General features: G+C 36.4%; 1 protein-coding gene across 3 annotated transcripts in view; it reads right to left on the bottom strand.

Annotated features, from left to right (window-relative positions):
* The window catches only part of LOC141430206 (uncharacterized), a 152,358-nt gene that overhangs the window by 5,121 nt on the left and 125,892 nt on the right, over positions 1–21,345 (bottom strand). The window contains exons 1-2 of one of the 3 annotated variants that reach the window (XM_074090800.1): positions 4,981–5,695; positions 84–4,449 (exon numbers count right to left, since the gene is read on the bottom strand). In XM_074090800.1, the coding sequence (XP_073946901.1) occupies positions 84–4,449; positions 4,981–5,043 (4,429 nt within the window). In that variant the 5' untranslated portion in view covers positions 5,044–5,695. Of the gene's footprint in view, positions 1–83; positions 4,450–4,980; positions 5,696–21,345 lie in introns of those variants that run through there. The other 2 variants (XM_074090803.1, XM_074090801.1) reach the window with 2 other exon arrangements.

The raw sequence follows: 21,345 nt of genomic DNA, 5'->3' as shown, positions 1-21,345 counted from the left end.
GCGGTTGTTAAAACAATGGTGAAACAGAAAAAGCGATGGTTAAAATGAAAACAAGACACCATGCATGAAAATGGGCCACGTACCTCGCGATTCGTTTTGTGAACTATTTTGCCTTTTAACTCTCCACGGTACTACGTTAGTAGGCATGGGCTGGCTCGCATCGTCTGTCCGGTCCACTGACAACCGTCCCAGTTGCTGATTCATCGTCTGAACTAGTTTGGGCGAGCTTAGCTCATCTCTAACAGGTTTTTCAGATTCAATTTCATTTTCTACTGCGGTTTTGTGTAATTTCAGATTGGCATCTAAATTAAATATAGTCGCTAACTCCTCAGATGAATTATATTCGGTAGAGTCAGCAGTGTCTTTTTTAACTTCTAAATCGTCTTCGTAAATAGATAAGTTAACAGAAGATCTGTGAGGTACCGGTTTGAGGACATCTTCCGTCACCTGGCTTAGCTGTTTGCTAGCTTCTGTTATGCCAGTTACTTTGGGTTTAGCAGATTCTTCAGTTTTAGGTGCTCTAGGAATAAATAATTTTTCGTTCACTTGAGATATTCCAGCTATTAAATCGGATATTCCATCTTTCAATTCTTTAAAAGCATTAATTTCATTGATATCCTGCAATTTGTCATCTGTGTTTAAAAATGGGTTGGTTGATTTCATTTGTGGTTGCGTAAATTTTATTCCTGTTTCATAACTTTCATCTTTTTCCGGTTTCAATTCAACTTTAACGGAATCATTCTGCACTTTGAGCGGAATAACATCTGGTCTAAATTTATTGTCTGGCATAATAACTGTGCTTTCCTGAGCTTTAAGTGGTTCTTCATTTTGCTCGATATAACTCGAAAGCCTTAAGCTTTCGTCATCAAAATTCAGCTCTTTTTCATGACTATGCTTCAGTTGATCTTCAACTCTATGTAATTGATTTGAAATGGCCAAAAGACTATCTTCTGTTTTTTGCCCTTTGCTTTGCTCATTATCAGATACAGCCATTCTACTGGTAGGGTCTTCGACAACATCAGAATGAACATTAACTAATTTAATTTCTGGAGCAGAATTCTGAAACGAATCGTTGGTAAGGCCGCTCAAAAAGTGTGATCTGCTATCGGATATCCTACTACTTACATCAGGCCTTTTTTCTGTGTTATTGTTTCTATTCTTATCTAATTCTGCTAAAGCTACACCCAATTTATTACTTGTATCCATGGCTTCCTGTGCAAGCATACTGAGGACCTGCTGAAATTCGTCTTTAGATGATCGCTTAGAAGACTGAGGTGATCTGTTTGATGGAGATGAACATTTGGACTTATCACAAGATGCGGGCTTGGGAAGGTATTTATCATCACTATGAATGCATGAGTCGTCTTTTGCGAAATGATGATTGGGCGAGTGCGAGTTATTGACGAAAATACTGACAGTATTGTGCCTTTGTTTTACCTTGTTGCGAGGGGTGTGGTCGGGTTCGTTGTCGTTGTTTTCGAACGTGTCACGCAAGCGTCTCATCACGTCGCTGTTGCTGTGAGTTTTTTGTAGCGCAGGTGTCTTACTTATGTTAAGCGCATCGTCAATTTCTTTTTGAATCATAGTAAATATGTTAGCTGAAAGAGACCTAACTGCACGCTTCTTTTTAAGATTAGCGGCGGAATCTTTATTGTAATTGTACTCGTTATAACTTTGATTATTATTTATGTGACCATTATAATCTTCGCCATTAAACAAAGCTGAATGCCTACTATCTTTTCTTAGACTTCGATAAGCTAAGTCATCTGATACAAGATCAGGGGATCTTCGAGGCACGAATCGCGAACGTCCCTTACTTTCAGGCGTCGCGTGTAAATAATCGCTTTGAGGAGCGGGAGAAACTGGCCCTAGTGGAATCCCAAAAGGTGGTTGCGGTTCCAGAGTCTTCAAATGATTGTTAGTCTGTTTTATATTTCTGTAAACAACATCGTCATGAACGATATCAGGTTCGTTACGTTCCGAATATCTGTCATCATCTGATGCATACGGAACGTATACTGGTGAAGCAAGCATGTAACTTATTTGTGCCTGTGGTTGCATAGCATTCGGTTTTTCCTTAGAGAATGAATTCATTCTTCGAAATGCCATATCATCTTGCAATTTATCAGGTAATGTTGATCTTCTAGATATTCTCCGTAAAGGTGTCGTCGGTTGGCTTCTCAACTGTAATTCATCATCATTTCCATTCCAGTCATTAAAATGGTCATTATATTTCGGAGTCATTGACTCTCGTTGTTCAGCCCTGTCTAACAGGTCTTCGTCTCCTAACCCTAAACTATTGTAAATTGCTTCTAATTCGTTCAGAGCATCGTCAAGATTCGTTGATTTGCGCCGTTCAGAGCTTTTGTCATCATCTGACGGTATTTGATAACTATTAGTAACATAAGTGTCGGACTTATGGCGCACATGAGTTTTAGTTGGAGAAGTGACTGTTTTAGGAGGCTCAACAGTTATCGATCTCTTGTATTCAGTCGTTGCTTTCCACATTTTGGCGCCATCTAACACATCCCGTGTTGTATCTACACTTGTAGCTCTGTTTTTATTTTGCATGTCACTGTTATCAATGTGACCTGGTACACCGTTACATCTATCAGCATAATTTTGAGTTCTTTGTGTGTTTCTTAAATGCTCACTGTTGCTTCTGGAACTGGCATAGATACTCTGTTGTTTCTTTTGCCTTTCTGTGTCGTCTAACTTTTTCCAAAATTCAGAAGCGTTTCTGGGTCTGCGATATACATTTTCCGCTACATTAACAGATGTCTGGGAATCGCTAAGATATTGATTTTCGTAGCCATTTTGACTAGTTTTGATACTTATTGGTCTACGAGATCGTGGACTGTAGTCCGCGTAGTAAAGGAAATCGTTCCTTAATTGCACTGGCTCAGGTTTGACCAGATTAGGTTGTTCAACCTTTTTTCTCCATGGAGGGGCAAAAGCATAAATCCCATAGTGGTTGGGTTCAGCCGACACTGACGCAGGCCTTCTAGGTTGTTCGGATTTTTGATAAAAATGTTGCAAATATTCATTGTTTTGCATCGCTAGGTGATCTTCTGAGGTCGAAATCGGTCGGCGTAATCCATTTGGTCCATGATTCATCGTTCTCTCCTGACTTCGTCTCATTACTCGTTCAAAGTCATTGTTAGGCACACCGTGCGTAATATTTTGATTACTGCCCATTCTATCGGATACTACCGAGTTGTTTTCATAGTACATCGATATAGGGGTTGCAACTTTTCTGTGCATATCTCGAGGGGGTGGCACTGGCGGTGCTCTTTCTTCTCTTTTAATATTAGTAACATTTCCTAATGGAAATTTAACGTACATAATCTTATCTGGGTTTTCGTCTGGGCGCGGTACAGACTTTCCCCGGTGATTGTTAGCGTAAAGCGGTTCCTTACCGACGTAATTATTTGGATACGGTATGGAGTAGTTAACATGTTCGTTGTTTATTTTGGCGTTAAAATTAATGGATGATGGGTAACTTTGAGTTGATGGAAATGAAGAAATAGATTCAGATTTAATTGGTCGGCGGGTCAAGTCGTTGTTAAGTTCTGTTTTTTGTTTGTTTTGATCTCTTTTGCAGGTGCCGTAGCCACTGCTCTGGCTTGTAGGGGTCCTTGTCAGCAACTCCACTTCAGCTTTCGTATACCCTTGCTGAAGAAGTTCAGCTTCTTTGTTAAGTTGGTTCTCTTCATCGCGGGATAATCTTTTGATATACCGTTCGTTGCGTGAACTTCTTGATCTTTTGTTGAGCGAGCTGTCACGGGAGCGCATCAAAGAGTCATCGCTTCTGAATCTTACCATCGAAGAAGAATTGGATGATTTTAAAGATTCTTCGTCACTACTCGATTCTCCCTTCATACTGTTTCTCAACGCTTCAACTCGAGCTTTTAGACGACCTTTTCTTGTTTTTCTCATTGAGGTTTCTGGGCCAACCTTTCCTGATCTAGTCGAGATGTCATCTTTTAAGCTTAATGACTCTTTTGATGCGCCATGAACTTCTCTTACTTTGGGTCGGTAGTTAACAAATCCTGCGGACGGGTCTGATAGTACTCCATCGTCAGTAAAGTCTTGGCCGTTGGGTTTAGCAAGGCTCTGTGCTCGCCGCGTTTCTCTTATAACTATGTGGTCAAAGTTATTGACTGCCGGGGTTCTTTTCTTCTTTTTGCTTGATTTTCTTTTGGAAGTAGATCGCAAGCTACCTCCTTCTTCGCTTTCGGATGATGAACCACTTTCATCGTCTTTCTTCTTTCTCCTGAAGAGTTTTCCGATGGACCATTTCTTGTCCTTCTTGCGTTCCGGTTCGGCTGATGGTGTGGGCCTGGCCACATGGTGCTGCATAGATCCAAGATCTCCATTATAAGGGTGGTAGCTCGTTGAGGATGCTCCCGAGATATCTCGATGAGGCACTGGTGGAGAATTCACAGCCTGAAAAGAAAGAAAAAAAAACGGTTAAATTAAAATACTTATCACAAAAACAATTGTTTGTCCGGTTTACGGAATCCAAAATGTATATTATGCCAGTTGTTCGACAAATACGTAATTAGAATAGTACTAAAGTGATTTTTAACACATAATTTGCATAACATATGACAGTAGTTGAAAATATACTACAGAAAACTCGCCTTGCTGTCTAGAAGATAAATTAGTCAAGGACACCTTCTTGGCTGCATTTCAATTTTGAGAATATTATGAATAGCTTCTTTGTCTTTTAGCAAATACGACTGTAATTATGGAATTTAATAAGCGTGATTTATGTGTACTTCCTAAAACTGCGCGATATTTTATCTTAAGATATGGAGATCAACAGTTCAAAGTCGTTCGGGATAAATAAATCTCATTTATTTACGACGAGTTAATTATTGAATAACAGGATTTCACAAGACCACAATTTAATTTAAATAGTTTTTTTCAGCTCGTTTACCTATTTCTATAGCGAAAATATACAAATAAACTTACGGGCAGAAATGACTTGAAAAAATTGTTATTTGGTCGCTCCGCCACCTCAATCATGGCTACCATGACTATTCACACGACATTCATTTAAAATAGAGAAATAGAATTCTCCACACCCACACTAGATATCATTTAGCACTAATAATCTTTAAAAGCCACTTTCTCATATTTTATTCCCGACATTCTTTTCAGTCGCTGGAGAAAAATATTACACAAGCCAGCATATTTAGAAGTCTGATTTCTGATCTGATTTGAGTCTATGCAATTAATTATAACTAACAACTTTCACATTTTTTGCCAAATAAAGATTACTTAATTAACAATCTTGGAAAAATCATTTTATTGCCTACATAAAATCACTACACTATTTGTTAGAAAAACAAACACGTAAGTATTTTTAGATATTTTCCGCGCGCGGTTGCGCGTGCGTCTCGGTCCGCCCGTCGCGTCGACTCGTGAAATCTCGACATTATTTCAGCGTCTGTATTCTGAATCTCACTCCAGTCATTGCGATATAAATAACCTTTAATATCAACGGGATATAAGCCACGGCGATTACCAAACGTTAAAACGACGGCTTTAGCAATCAGAATAAAGGCTGTGTTATTATATATTTCGTAGCTATAACGTCTACATCGGGCATGGACTCCACAATCTTAATTATTTATAAACCCAGGAGTTATTTTATTTTTATTTAGTATGCAATTCTTGGTCCGGCACGCGAGGAATCTACCGCTCAACTGAACTAATTTATAGTGCTTAGTAATGTATACTGAAATAGTCTGATTTATCAGAGCTGTTTAGTGAATTAAGTTCATCACTAAATTGTGAGCGCGACGGCAATACCGATGTATTGATAGATGGGAGTGGGTGGGGAAATAGTTTGTTTATTTATCTTATTGGTGGCCAAAACACACACATAGTGGCTAGCCACCGTGGAATGAAATTTTTATTATGCTATCTATTTCTTGTATACTAATTTTATGAAAGCACGTGTTGTGTCTGGTGAAAAGCGTAACACTTTTCTCTCGGTACCCATAACATCTATCTGCCTTGAGAGAAATCTCTTTTGTGGTTCGACATATGCTGAAACGGCTACATTGACTAAATATCCATGTAAATGTCACACGGAATCTTCTAGTTGTGTTGGACAAAATGTACGGCGGCAAACATGCAATAGCAAGACACGAGTACATCTTAAATAAAAAAAACTCTTGTAAATTTCATTTAGAGGAATTTCTTTAATTCCAGTATCATTTCATTAGGTACTTACTTTGTCGAGTTTTAAAACCTCATTTGAAATAACGAATGCATTGGAGTAGTACTTGAAAGTGGCAAATGGCAAGTTGCAGACTTCCTAATGCGCAAAAGCTCTTAGAGGGGGAAATAATTGCATCTCCAGTGTATCTGTATCAGTGTGGTTTTTAAAGGTAAGCAAGGTTTTCAATTGTTAAGGTAGATACTTGATATTTTAGATCACATGGAACACATGACAAAAAAAAGAAAAAGTGTTTATTCCAATTATTTTTAAAGAGAAGTTACAACTAAGATTCCGTCCTGTGTTAGGATGCCCTGTGTTAAAGGTCTCTTAATGACATAAATATGCATGGCTTATAAATAAATATATCACAAATTATTGCCGTATCCATTCTACTAAGCCCATTTTCTCACATACATTCCTTTCACACTAATTGAATTAGGTATGTACCGTACCATCAGCCAAATAAGTGGTCTATATATAAATTTTTAAACAAGTTCCTATCAAATAAAGATGTCGCTGAAGTCGGACTTTCAAGTTGGCAGACACGTCTATTAGCTTGGCATTATTGTTTTAAAACATGCAAACGATTATCAACTTTAGGGTGGTAGACCACATATTTGGCTGATGGTACCAACCACCAAAAAAGACAAGTCTAGCTTTGAAATAAAATTACTACGATTTTTTCTTCATACATAATGCGGAACAAAGGCGTTCCTAACTAAAACAAAGAACATTAAAACTAAACTTTTTTCACGGCTCATAGTTTGATGGTTTGAAAACCACTCCGAACTTTGCAGTAAAAAATTGAAACAGTCTCAAGTCCTGACTAAAGATACGAGTGAAGTTGTAATATTTCATAAGTTTCCCGGATTTAAAACTGCAGTTCTCATTTTTGTTTACTTGTAGGTACTTGAAACGCGTCAGTGGAGTGGATCGTGTTTTAGTGCAATGCAGATATAATGAGGTACTAGGGGTGTTTTCATACTGTGAAATATTAAGTTATGCCACGTCTTTACCTAGGTTTAGTAAACTTTGACTTTGAATTAATATAAATAAAGTACTAATTACTTTAAGTAAGTAGGATACCGCTCATTTATAAATATTGATCGGATTGACTAAAAACTCGGAACGCATGTGTAGTTTGAATGGCAATAAATAATAAATAAATAAATATCACGGGACAATTCACACCAATTGACCTAGTCCCAAAGTAAGCTTAGCAAAGCTTGTGTTATGGGTACTAAGCAACGGATAAATATAATTATATGATATAGATACTACTTAAATACAATTAAACACCCAAGACCCGAGAACAACATTCGTATTTTCATACAAATATCTGCCCCGACACGGGAATCGAACCCGGACCTCAAGAGGTTCTCTAACCACTAGGCTGGTCATGCCACCTCTATTTTTAACCCCCGACGTAAAAAGTGGGGTGTCACCTATAAGTCTGACCGCTATTGTGTCTGTGTGTCTGTCTGTGTATCTGTCTGTGTGTTTGTCTGTGCCACTGTAGCGCATAAACGGGTGGATCGATTTGAATGCGGTTTTTTTTGTTTTGATCTTTAAAGTGACAATGTAGAGGTTTTTCCAACTTTTTGTTGGTAAGGTTATATATCATATGCTATATAAGGCAGAGTTGACATAGGAAGGTAGAGCTAAAGTGTCTTTATGTCAAGTGTGAAGATACTAAAATTGCTAAAAGTGGCTCCGAAGTGGTGACGTTTCGTGTGCTCTGCCTACCCATTTGGGAATACAGGCGTGATATTTGTGTTTCTGTGTGTGTGAAGATACTGTGACCTTCGCTGAGCCAGTGAAGCAGCACCGGCCCTTGGGTTAGAGCAAGAAGAGGAGCGGTCGCTCTAGCTAGGCTCCAGGTGGCAAGTACAATTTTGATTTTGAATTGCTTTTGAGAGACGCGGGAGTGGTGTATACAATCTCGTTCTAGCTTGATCAAGGGATAAAGGTTGCCAACTATACTGTTAAAAACAGTATTATTTTAGTTTTGATTCTGACCAGGTTTATTTTGTCTTTAAAACATGAAAAGAAGAAAATACTGTTAATTTTACTAAAATACTGTTTATTTCCCTTCTGAGACCTAAATATACTTTATTTCTTGTAAAAAAAAATGGCAACCCTAGCTAGAGCCGGCGCTGCAGGAAAGTGACTCTAACCCCCTGCTTCACCATCCATTGATTAAAGTTAACTGACGGATAAATGTGATGCGTCTCTGTTTGTTTTGTTCGCATAGGCGGAGACGGCATCACATTTATCCGTCAAATAAAACTAATCAATGGCTGGTGAAACAACCCCTAGCTCTTCCAAAGTCTTTCTTTGCAGCCTAAACTGACAAGATACTTCTGACGTTTATAAAAACATCTTTTCACATCATAACCCTTCACTTTAACGATGTCTTGAGTGTCTGAACTATCCCGTACACCGGCCAATAAGGCGCGTATCAAAGTTCCGAATATAACCATGAGTAAAGTGCACGTGTCTCTTTTGAAATACTATTTTAGGGCTCCTTTGTGCTGGAGAAAATCTATTTTATAGCTTCCGACCATTTTGATACAAAGATTTCATCGATACTAAGCCATGTTTAAATTTACGGAAGAGCTTTATACGCGAATTGTGTCCACGTGCCCGTTGTGGCAGGTTGTGCGAGGCAGGTTTACTATAGTATACTATAGAAAATCTATAAATTTTCATTTCCGGTCATAATGTACCTTGTTAGCAAAAACTAACTTCTAACAAACCCAGCTACGGAACCAACTCTTTTTAAATCGCTGCCAGTTAAAAGTTTGTACTAACGACGGGAGATTCGGTCGAGTGGCAGGGATCACGAATAACGTACTCACTCCTCATCTCATATACAACGTGTTATTTTCGATCTCCGTTAATAGAGAATATGCAAGCATTTCTTTATTTGTTTTAATATTTTTCATTGTTTGACAAACAGAGTAGTATTTTTTTTTAAAACACGATGATATGGACATTTTAAAATGTCAATTAGACGGAGAGGTCCGTCATAGTCTTTGACGTCATATGCTACGACGGCCATAGAAAGTTCATACTAAATTTCATTTTTCTAGAAAGAGATGGCATGCAAACTTCAATCGCTTATTCCTTACAGTGGCGTGGCGTCAGATATTTCCGTGGTAAAGCCGAAGCAAAGATTGCTTACATCTTTCATAAATTCTGTATGTCTTGTTGCTCTATTTTGTAAATATTGGCAAGCCGGTGGGAATAGAGTTCTATGGACGCTTCGCCACTGCTTCCTTATTTTTCCACAGGTATAGATGATTTTTAGTCATTCGTATTATTTCGGTTTTCTATTAAGTTAAATTGGGTATTTATTTAAGAGAAAATTTGTGTTCCAAGCTTATTCCCTATTTTAAGAATAAGAATAAGAAATCTTTATTTCGCATAAATAAAAAGTACAAACATGTTCATTCTCATATGAAAGAGAAAAAATATAAGTTAAAAATAAAGTAAAAATGCGAAAAAGGAGTCCACTCAGCACTTGTCGAGTCACTAAAGGTGGCTCGACGCTGATATTACTTGTTAAGGGAACATTTTTTGATAGGTGAAACGAAGTCAATCAGCTGAGCTGTCTATCGGTGTTAACGGAAATCAAAAAACACATGGTGTATATAATTCTCGTCTATTTCCATCTGTGATTGAACGTTCGGACGCTGTAATGAGATGTGGACTGGTGGGAATTATATTTATGTGCCGTGATAGTGTTTTGTTTAATAGGTGAGTTCGGGATCAGCAGGGCAGTGGAGGTTAATATCTTCGCTTGTTTTTAGAGATAGTTTATTTTAATTGAGCTTAGCTTTTGGAGTAGAGACGTGCTTCTGACCAATCACGTTTGTTGAAATACTTGTACACCCTACTTCCTATTGAACTAACTTCAATAAAGAAGGTGCTCAATTTGATTGTATTTTTTTAATCCTTAATCGCTCATTAGAAAAGATTTTAATGGATAAAAAGAGCCAGCGAAAACATGGCTGCTTAGGATAGAGTCACTCTCATCTCTCTTCCCAGCAGTGGGTCGTTATTTAGTCTGCATTATTATTTATGACGGCACGAGGGTCGAGGTTGAGGGTGTCAGAGCTAAAGGGGTTAAAAAGGAAGCGAAGGGGACTTTGAGACGCCCGTAACCCTTGCATGAATTAAAGAATGGAAAAGTTCGAACGCTTTATTTGCCAACTTTGACATTTTGCTGTATAATGTTCAAGTATATAGGTAAGTAAAATTTGATCCTTACATTTAAAAATATATTATAAGTATTTTTTTATTTACTAAAATAGTAAGTGGTATTTGGTTAGTTTTTGCTGACTTTACCTATTTTTTGTTTACTGTACTTGCCTTATCACCAGACCGCTTGAAGAGGATCAAAATTAACATGCAAGGTTTGAAGCAAACAAACAAATATACTTGATGAAGGCAATTAAAAACTGGTAATAAAGGCTTGTAAAAAGGCTAGACTGACTGACTCACGAACCACGATGAGTTTATGGTTTTTTATTTTAAGCTTAAATCAAAAACTACCGGCCTCACGTACTACCTACCCCGGAAAAGTGTGCCTTTACCATATTTAAAAAAGCCGTGGTGGCCTAGTGGTTTTACCTATGATCTCTCAAGCAGACGATCGTGGATTCAAACCCCGGCGAAATTACATTTGAAACTTACCACAAGCTTTACGGTGAAGGAAAAAATCGTGTGGAAACCTGCACAAACCTGCGGAGGAAATCAATGGTGTGTGTGAAGTTCCCAATCCGCACTGGGCCCGCGTGGGAACTACGGCCCAAGTCCTCTCATTCTGAGAGGAGGCCTGTGCCTAGCCGTGGGAGTGGGACGTATATAGGATAATGACCTAAATTATCTGGATACTTTTGCAACTTATTCCTCCTAAGACTGTCATTCTTTCCTCTACGATCCATACTACATTTTGTCAAGTAAACTGAACCGTATACCAAGCTAGGACCTTTTCATAATCAATTTCGCTAGGATTTCTTTGGCAGATGTAAGGAATGTCAATACGACGAAGTCACACAAAGGTTCTACGTTGGTACGCGATTCTGTTTCTTTGACTGTACATAAGGTAAACGTCCGTGTGCTCGACACGCTAATGGCCAATAGACGACACCCTGCTGTCATCTCCATTACTAATGACATAAGATTAAAGATGCCATCTATTAGGACAGTGACGAGCACTCGTATGTTTACCTTGCATATATTCATCCAAGGCATTGATTAATAATCTCAAATACGAAAAACTTTTTCAGAAAAGCGAGTTCGACGCGTTCCACAAATAAACAAGATTTAACAAGTCCTTAGCGAAATTAAATTAAGTTTAGGGACTTTAATTCCTCCATTATGGATACTTTGCAGCATTCGCGGATAAAACTTTATAATAATAGGCTATTAAGTACTTCAACTGTTATTTCATTCAAGAAAGTTTGTAACTCAGGAAAATACGACTGTTTACGAACAACTAAATACTTATGCATATTTCAGTACGCGTGACTGCCTTCATGAATTTGAGTGATGATATTAACATTAACATATATTTTTATTAACACAAATTATTACAATTATCTACGTAATAGCCCTTTATTATCATAAACATCAAGTCAATTGATTAGAAAAAAATTGCTTAATATTTTATATCAAAAAATATAATCACTCCTTTATAAAAAAATCTCGTGTCACTTTGTTTGTGGCCACTTATGTTTTTTTTTGTATATTTGATAGGTAGGTACTAGGTACTCGTATTAGAAATGAGGCCGTATAGCCTAATGTTTCTGACTGAGGGACTATCAATGCTAGAAAGCTGTAATTTTGCACGAATATACATGTGACCTATGCCGACAAAATAGTACAATAAAAAAAATAAAAAATTTTTTAGAGGACCCCCATAGACGTAAACTGGGGGTGATTTTTTTTCTCATCCAACCTTGTATTGTGGGGTATTGTTGGATAGGTCTTTTAAAACCATTACGGGGTCGCAAAAACGATTTTTCAATTCAGTGACTTTTTTGCAAAATATTCAACTTTAAAGTGCAAATTTTCATTAAAATCGAGCGTCCCCCCCCCCTCTAAAATCTAAACCGGTGGGTGGAAAAATTTGAAAAAAATCTGGATGGTAGTAAATATATCAAAATTACTAGGAAAACTGTAAAGGTTAAGTTTTCTTGAGAATTATTAGTAGTTTAGAGTAAATAGCAGCCTAAGTTATAAAATATACCTAAACTTGGAATATTCTGTACAAAATACGAAGTCCTTAGAAAAATATTACTTACTTAATTTTTTCGTAATGGCTACGGAACCCTATTTCGGGCGTGTCCGACACGCTCTTGGCCGGTTTTATATACCTACTCGTAGTCAAACAACGTTCGCCGGGTCCACTTGTTATATGATTTATAATATAAATTATAAAACATGCTTTTTAGATATATTTTTTCACTTCGTTATTAATATAATCGTATATAAAGTAGCTATATATCTTTACTTCACATCCTCTTACCAAGATCCAAGACGATTATACACAGATTATAAATCCCAGCATATAGCGTAAAATCACAGACAGCAAAATACACACAGAATTAGACGCTACAATATTTTTGACGGCAAACAAATTAGTTCACGTCATGGGACACACTTAAATTATTTAATTAAGGTTGAAAAATGTTGGGGCTCATTCAGTGTTGCCAGTTAAAAATAGAGCGGTCGACTTATGGCCGGATAATCGTGTGGGGTGACCATCGCTCACGGATTAATTGAGATTTCCGCTCAAAGCTGTGAGTATTCGTTAGTACCGACAGGGACTTGACTTTTATGAGATAAACTAGCTGCTATCCGTGACTTCATCTGAAAATAATTAGTTTATCGTCATCTCATGAGAACTAGTAAATTTTGCGGGATATCAATTAGCTAAGTTAAGCTGAGGAGGGCAATTTTCTATAGAGTAGTTTATTTATTCAAGTTTAAACATTATAGATGCAATAGAAGTAATAAATAACAATTAAAATAAAATAAAACTATCCTTACATTAACATACTTACATAAAAGAAAATAAAAAAAGAAAAATATTTATTATGTCAGATCACATAACAATGGTCTATTACCAAATGTTAATAGAAAAGTTCACTAAACAAATTTAAAATTCACAATGATCATTCAATATAACTTGAAGTACCTATCCTAATACGTATAAAATAAATTAAAATACACCTAAAACATACCTAATAATAAAATATCGTTATATTGATGAAAAATATATAATGTACATTACATTAGTAAGTGAACGATTACTATTTCGATCGCTATTTCACTTCTTCGCAATCGAAGCGAAAAGCAGAGTGTAAAACTTAAACATTAAACCCATTTCCCCCTCGACGTGTCTATCCACCCTCGCCGTACCGGCTCGGGTGGCTATATGAACGTCTCGGGTAAAATGGTTATGCTCTTGTTGTACAATCTACTATTCATATGTGGCAAGTTGATTTGACATAAGTACCTAATTAATATTCGATTTTCATATACGAAGGTCTATAAAAAAATACATTTTATCAAAAAATGGCACAGATTTGAAACTTGGCTGATTTCAATATTTATAAAAAAATAGCATTTTTTTTAAATGCTTAGGATAGAAATACCTTGGACTTTAGACTTTCAGTTAGATCAAATCGATACTATTTTTTCTGTTAAAAAATTTAAACTTTTTTTAACAAAATTACAAACGCTATTAGGCTAGTTGTTTGGTGTTTTAAACTAAAACAAATAAATTGTAAATTATGTTCAATTTTATGACAAGCCAATAATGTTACAAATAGAACATAATGACAAGGACTAGATATAACTTCGTCATTTACGGAGACTTTTGAGTATTAACAACTATGCTAAGTACTAATTTAAAAACACCTTTAATTAAATAATTGGCTCATGAAAAATATCACAATAGAGCAGTTTTATGATCTCATGAATAACAATTTAAATCTCGGGACATACACTGTTCAAAATAACAGAATCAAATTACTGTAAGGGTTACATTTTTAACAACAACTTTGCTAAGCAAGTTTATAAATCAAATATGTTTAGTTGATAGTTTCTAGAACATCCTGTAAAGAATATTTCAAACTGACAAGACAAGTAACTTACCAAAGTAATTGTAAACGCGATGAAACCTAGTTAAATGTTTGGTGTTTATTTAGAGCAGATTTACATGCGTACGTATCTAGAATCTGGACTACACGTGTAACTGAATCGGCCTAGTCTATTTCTAAACACCTGGCCGCATCCAGAACAGCAGTTTAGGTGTTTAAATAGATTTTAAATGGTTAACCTCATTTAACTTAAATGAAAGGCATTGTAGGTGTTGTATTGTATTGAAACTTGGTTGTTACAAGTATTTTTTTGATAATAATTGCATTACACTATCTTGTATTGCATCACTATTAACAGTTAACAAGCACAAGAGACGTATAAATGCAAACTTATCCTTTAAAGAATTTAAGTAGGTACAATCACCACCATCACCAATATCTGACACAAGCGTGCATAAATATCTGATACAACTTTATTTCTAGGGCTGGTAGGACCTGTCAGATATTTTTGCAACTTCCGCTATGGCAGATACCATGCAGTTGCCTGAACAGATTAATATTTGTAGATAATTCTTCTTCTTCTTCTTCTTCTCTTCTCTACAAATAACCAAAGACAACCTAAAATACCTTTCAGATATTTCGGAGCGGACAAGGTGATCAAAAATATCGAAACATGAGCTCTAACACCTTAATAATAGAGTGCATGTGCCGATATTTTTGACCACCTTGGACGCTCCGAAATATCTGATGGCGACTGTACAGATTTCATAGTTGGTTCCCACGATGCATTAGTGCAGCTCCGGTGCAACAATGCACGTGTTGTAATGCACCGGATAACGCTAAACAAAGCACAATGTTGACAACACTCGTCTTGTAGACACAATGCAGCTAGTCAACTGAAATAAACAAATATCATGAAAAATATGTCAGCAATTAACTTATTCCCAAAGTAACCTAACGGTTCCTACGAGTAGGGTAGGTACAGATGAACATGCGGACCTAATAAATCCAAGCACATAAATCTGCTGTTCCGACCTGTCATCAATCACGGGACCAAAAGCTTTGTAATCAGATGTACCTAACCACTAGGTTATCCGGTCATCTAAAGTATAGCTTTCGTGGTGTGAAATATCTATATTCTGAAAATCTTAAAATCTTATTTTTCACTCGCGCGAAAACGGTTCATAGAATCCTAAATATTAATGTACGTATGTTGAATGTTATATACCTGCCTACGTCACAGATACATTTAAAGGCACAGTAATATTTGCCTTGATTGATTGATTGAGAAAAATAATTTAGAAAATTATGAAGCCGTTTAGATTAGACTTAATTATAATTCAATATTTTTATTTATCTTAGTTATTTTCTCTATATTCAGTTTATAAAATAGCTATGTATTTTACGATGACAAAATAATGTGATATCGTTTTTAAAACGTTTTCATCGCAAAGAGGAGAAATAAAAAGAAACCCTAATAGATTAAATAAATCGTGGAATGTTAGGAAAATAAGTCGTGTTCACGTTAGAGCAAGTAACTGCAACGTCTGCAACAGAATCTCTTTGATTACATCAACATTACACTCGAGAATTCAAGGAGGACAAGATAAATTGGTTTCTTGCGAGAAACTAGATTAACTTTTGAATAAAACTCTTTAGTTTCTTAGATAGAAATTTCAAACAACACAGCGAGCAGTTGACGGCAAGCGTATTGAATGTGCTGAAAACAGTTTGAGTTTGATTTACGAACGGATTTGTTTTGCAATTTTGGTGTACCTAGTTGTTCTGCGTTGACTTGAAATGTATTAATGTTAAATTAAGTAGCGATTTCTACTTAAAACCTGGGAAAATTATGATTCCGTTACATCGCAGTGGAAATCCTCCGTATTTTAGGTACAAACACCGGGATTGGTTGAAAAATTTTCGTCTTTCATATGTTTAAAACTTTCGTGATTTTCAATCATAATTAATATACCAAAGACTGGACTTATCACGCTATAGACACTAGTAATATTTACCTCGACGTTTCGACCACATTACAGTGGCCGTGGTCACGAGTAGTTTTTTAAATTTACAATTCCAGTAGACCTACACACCTTTACACACACCTGTTTCGATGAGATACACCTTTGGCCTCATCTGCTCTTAACATCAGGTGAGATAGGGGTCAATGACGGTCAGTTTCATGTAAAAAAGATGTTGAAAATAGCCTGAATGGCTTCGAGAAAAGTATGGTACGGCCGTGCTTTTGTTTTAGTTTTGCTCGACTTGGCGGGACACTGCCGTGCCCCCAGATGTAATGTAAGAGTGAAAAAAAAATTGGGAAAAACAAGCTTTTTTAATTTAAAAGTAGTGACGGTATGCTATGCATCAAACTCAGGCACTGTTTCAAACGTTGACATGGCTGCAGTTCTTCATCCATCTCTCTCACTGCCTAGTCCGTATCCCAGGTGACTGATGTGACGAGCTTTGACGTGTACGGCGGCTTACTAGCCCAAGATCCAACCGTAAAATTCTACACACCTATCTGTTTTTTTTATTGAAATGCGACTAGTGTATTAGGTTATATATTATGTCAGGTAGATCTCTACCTACCTACCTAGCTACAGTAGCTGTTATGCGTTTAGACTGCAATAAGATTGTTTAAAATGTAAAAGAAAGAAAGAAAAAGAAAGAAAGAAAGAAGACATTTATTCACTAACACAGAAGAAGCACATATACAGCAAAATTTACACAAATAAAAAATAATAATAATAAATTACAGAAAAACACATGAAAATAGAAAATAAATATACACAATTTAAGAAGAAGAACCATAAAAAAGAAGAACCATGAAGGAGTACCATAAAAATTATTTGAAGCTAAATAACCGGACCACTACCATCTTAGCACGTAAAAATCCAAGAGTTGCGGTAAACGGTATGAAAAATAATTATACTTACATAAAAAACTTGCGGCAAGATCTGGCCAGGCATCTCAGGTGCGTTGCTTGACCCAATAATTATGCAGTCCTTCCATTATACTGTTCATTGTAATAACGTTTAACCGAGCTATCATACGCTCGAATATTTTATTATACACTACGCTTAAGTCACATGTACACGCAAGTGCAGAATTTTACGGCGGGATCTTACACTATATTGACGTTGAGGTCCTGTCACTCCAGATTGCCGGTGGAAAATTGAGAAACGTGAAGGGTGACAAGAGAATACGACGATTTGAATACATTGCTGACTTGAGGAGTTCCGCATAATTCAGACCGAATTATAAATAGCTCGTCGCTTGTGAATAAAGGGCTTGGTTTTGTGGGTTGTTATGACTCATGTATTTTTGTAATAAAAAAAATGCTGAGTGAGCTATGAGTAACGTATTTTTTTTTTCTTTCCATCTAGTGTATTTTTATATGTGTGAATAATTTTCTCTCTCTCTCTCTCTCTCTCTCTCACTGTATCACGTGCAAATTGATTTATCAAAAAAGGAAACTTTTTCTCGAGAAAAGAAAATTTCAGCATATATACTAAAGAAAATCAGAATAATTGTGAGTTTTGCATATTGAAATTAGCGGTTGGAGTTGCCGGCACAAGGAACCATGTACTTACTACTAACGTTTCGATTACCTATATATCAGTATGTATACAAAGTGAATGAAATGAGAAGTCAATATTGGCGACCAAAAATATTCTACACCAGAGAACAATACCAAGAATTAGTTTTACTTTTGTATGTACGGTGCGTGTAAATATATAGGTACTTTTATCTCTGAATGTCACCAGGTTCACTCAATTGTAGGGAAAAATCCAATATTCAATTCAGTCAAATCTGCAAAGTTCGTTATTTGTCCCGATGCTCGTTTGTTTATTTTAGGATAAAGTCGATTAGTCGTGTATTGTTTACTTTTATTATTCCCCTGTAGCTATTTGTTTTCGTTTTTCTTATACCAGACCAGAGGTCATATTGTCTGATCCACTTGGAATCACAATTAGATTTATTATTTATTTCATTTCTGTCAAAGGATAGGCTGAGGACAATAGTTACTGTTATACCTACGTCCATTAGTTTAATTGTTGAATCACGAAAAAGTACCTAATAGCACAATATACATAACAAGTTATGCGTATTGTGCTAATAAGTGAAGAATAGGTACATAGGTAGATTGTTTATGCTGAGGCTGTTACACCGAAATAAAACATAACCTAAACCACAGTGAATAAAATTAGAATATCAAAAAGCTACACGAGTATTAAAGAACATCGATTTCCCTATTTTCTTGTTGTTATCAATATCTCCTGCAAAGGACATTACCGTACTTTAATAGACAGAAATTAATATGAACAATTTAAAGTTAACTTAATAATTGATTGTTTCTCGCGTTATCTACTTTGCGGCATATTAAAAGGTCCATAATCGTTGTTTCTATTTCAACTACAGACCTTGTTACTCCAGAACCTACATTGTCTACACCAAAATTTCGCATTTCCGAATAAAAAGCCATGAGACCATCTTACATAATTACCAAAACCCCACACACTTTTAACACCAACACACAGCGCAAATGGAGTAATTTTCTTACGCCAAACCCAGTCTAATCATAACAGAGATAACAATAAATCGCCTAAATTACGGGTGAAAGTGGCTTTGTTGCGCCGTCCCACGGCCCAGTTAGGGCTCCTTGTAATACCCATTGTTCTAAGACGTGTTTTTACCGTCTGCCTTGCACCCAAGAGATCGATTTGTGAAGAAATTAGCAAAAATTTAGCATGATAACATTGTAAGACTAATTTGAACGGATAAGATCACGCAGAATTACATTTGAAACTTAGCACGAGATTTATGGTGCACCTGCACCTGCACTAATAAACCTGCACAAAGTGTGTGTGAAATTCCCAGTCCGCACTGGGCTCGCGTGGGCACTACGGCCCAAACGCTTTTATTTTGAGAGGTCTGTGCCCAGCAGTGGGGCTAGTCTCTGACCATGGAACTTTAAATCCACGGCTCGATTCTACTATTTCTACTCTGATAACTGAGCTAATTTTGTTCTGCTACTTTTTAAAAATATGACCACTGTTAATTTAATTTTTTTCATACAAATTAAATGTAATTTTCAATGTAGGCGATACAATACTAAATTGACGGCACAACGATAAATGTTTATCTTAGAGATGTCAAATAAATGTCAAAAATTATTTCAAAGCCCCCCTACCAACAGACAACGATAACACAACCATGTCCGATACACTGATTTGGACCAGTCAACTTTTTTATCGACACTAATCTGTCCGCGATTTTTGCAGATTTTTGTAAGTAAACATGTTTTTTCTGTAATTTAATAGATGGTGTACATTAATACATGCTACCCTACGTAAGTTCAACCTATTGACCTTGAAATATCTTGTTGGAAGTACGATTTTTTGGTAGCGCCAGAGACAATTTTGGTAACACATGAGACGCCGAAAGTGTCGGTAAATAAAATAGTTGATTGATCCATTTAACAATTAAACTTTGGGGATCAATATAAATGATCTAAATTTAAATTTTTGAAAAGGTTCAAAAAACAAAAGTAGCTTAGTTGTGTGAGTAGAATCAACCTTGAATTTAAAGCCCCATGGCCAGAGACATCCTGTATAGGCTAGGATGATCATTACGACGATCATGCTTTATAAGATAAAGACGAAACATCCGAAAATTACGTTCACGCTAGCTCCGCCATTATCCCCATCTGCATAGAGCTCAAAAGTTGAAAACCGGCCAAGAGCGTGTCGGACACGCCCGAAATAGGGTTTCGTAGTCATTATTATTAAGAAAAAATTAAGTAATATTTTTCTAAGGATTTCGTACTTTGTACGGAATATTCCAAGTTTAGGTATATTTTATACCTTAGGCTGCTATTTACTCTTAAACTACTAATAATTCTCAAGAAAACTTAACCGGTATAGTTTTCCTTGTAAGTTTGATATACTTACTATCATCCTGAATTTTTCAATTTTTTCCACCCACCGGTTTAGATTTTAGAGTAGGGGGGGGGGACGCTCTATTTTAATAAAAGTTTGCACTTTAAAGTTGAATATTTTGCAAACAAATCACTGAATCAAAAAATCTTCGTAGCAACCAAAGGTTTTTAAAAGACCTATCCAACGATACCCCACACAATAAGGTTGGATGAGAAAAAAAAATCACCCCCACTTTACGTCTATGGGAGGTACTCTAAAAAACTTTTTTTAATTTTTTTATTATATAATTTTGTCGGCATAGTTTACATATATATTCTTGCAAAATTACAGCTTACTAGCATTGATAGCCGCGGACGGACAGACAGACAGACATGACGAAAATATAAGGGTTCCGTTTTTGCCGTTTTGGCTACAGAACCCTAAAAACCGACCAAGTGCGAGTCGGACACGCACACTGAGGGTACCCACAATAAATGCACATGAAAACGATGAAAAGGAAATGCTATGCAGGATCCCACGACGAGGTACAATCTACTTCCCATCTGCGATGTCTCTGCTGAGAGATTGGGGGATGCGCGTCATACAACCAATCCAACAGATGTGCGATGTCTATTGTTGGAATTATATTTGACCGTCTGTCGTTGACAAGTCTTTATACATAAATAGGTAAATATATATGAATACTTGTAAACGTGTGTGTGCTTATTAGTATTTCAAACTCAAACGACTGGTAAACTTTTTATTGTACAATATAAGTTATTAAACACAATCGATAAACATTGAGATATGTGTACAAAGCCGAACTTATCCTTTTACTGACTGGTTTCCGGGAGCGAAGCCATGGCACAAATCATCTTCTGTAGTGTCCTAGGTCTATGTCTTTTGTGTTATGTTGTGTACCTACCTAACAGTGGCGTAGCGTCAGATATTTCCGTGGTAAAGCCGAAGCAAAGATCGCTTACATTTTTCAAAAAGTACTGAATGTCCTGTTGTCCTATTTTGTAAATAATGGGCAAGCCGATGGGAATAGGGTTCTATGGAC

The sequence above is a fragment of the Choristoneura fumiferana genome, chromosome 8 (assembly GCF_025370935.1).
Source record: "Choristoneura fumiferana chromosome 8, NRCan_CFum_1, whole genome shotgun sequence".
NCBI lineage: Eukaryota > Metazoa > Arthropoda > Insecta > Lepidoptera > Tortricidae > Choristoneura > Choristoneura fumiferana.
The sequence above is the reverse complement of the archived record's forward strand: the minus strand, read 5'-3'. Positions and strand labels throughout refer to the sequence as shown.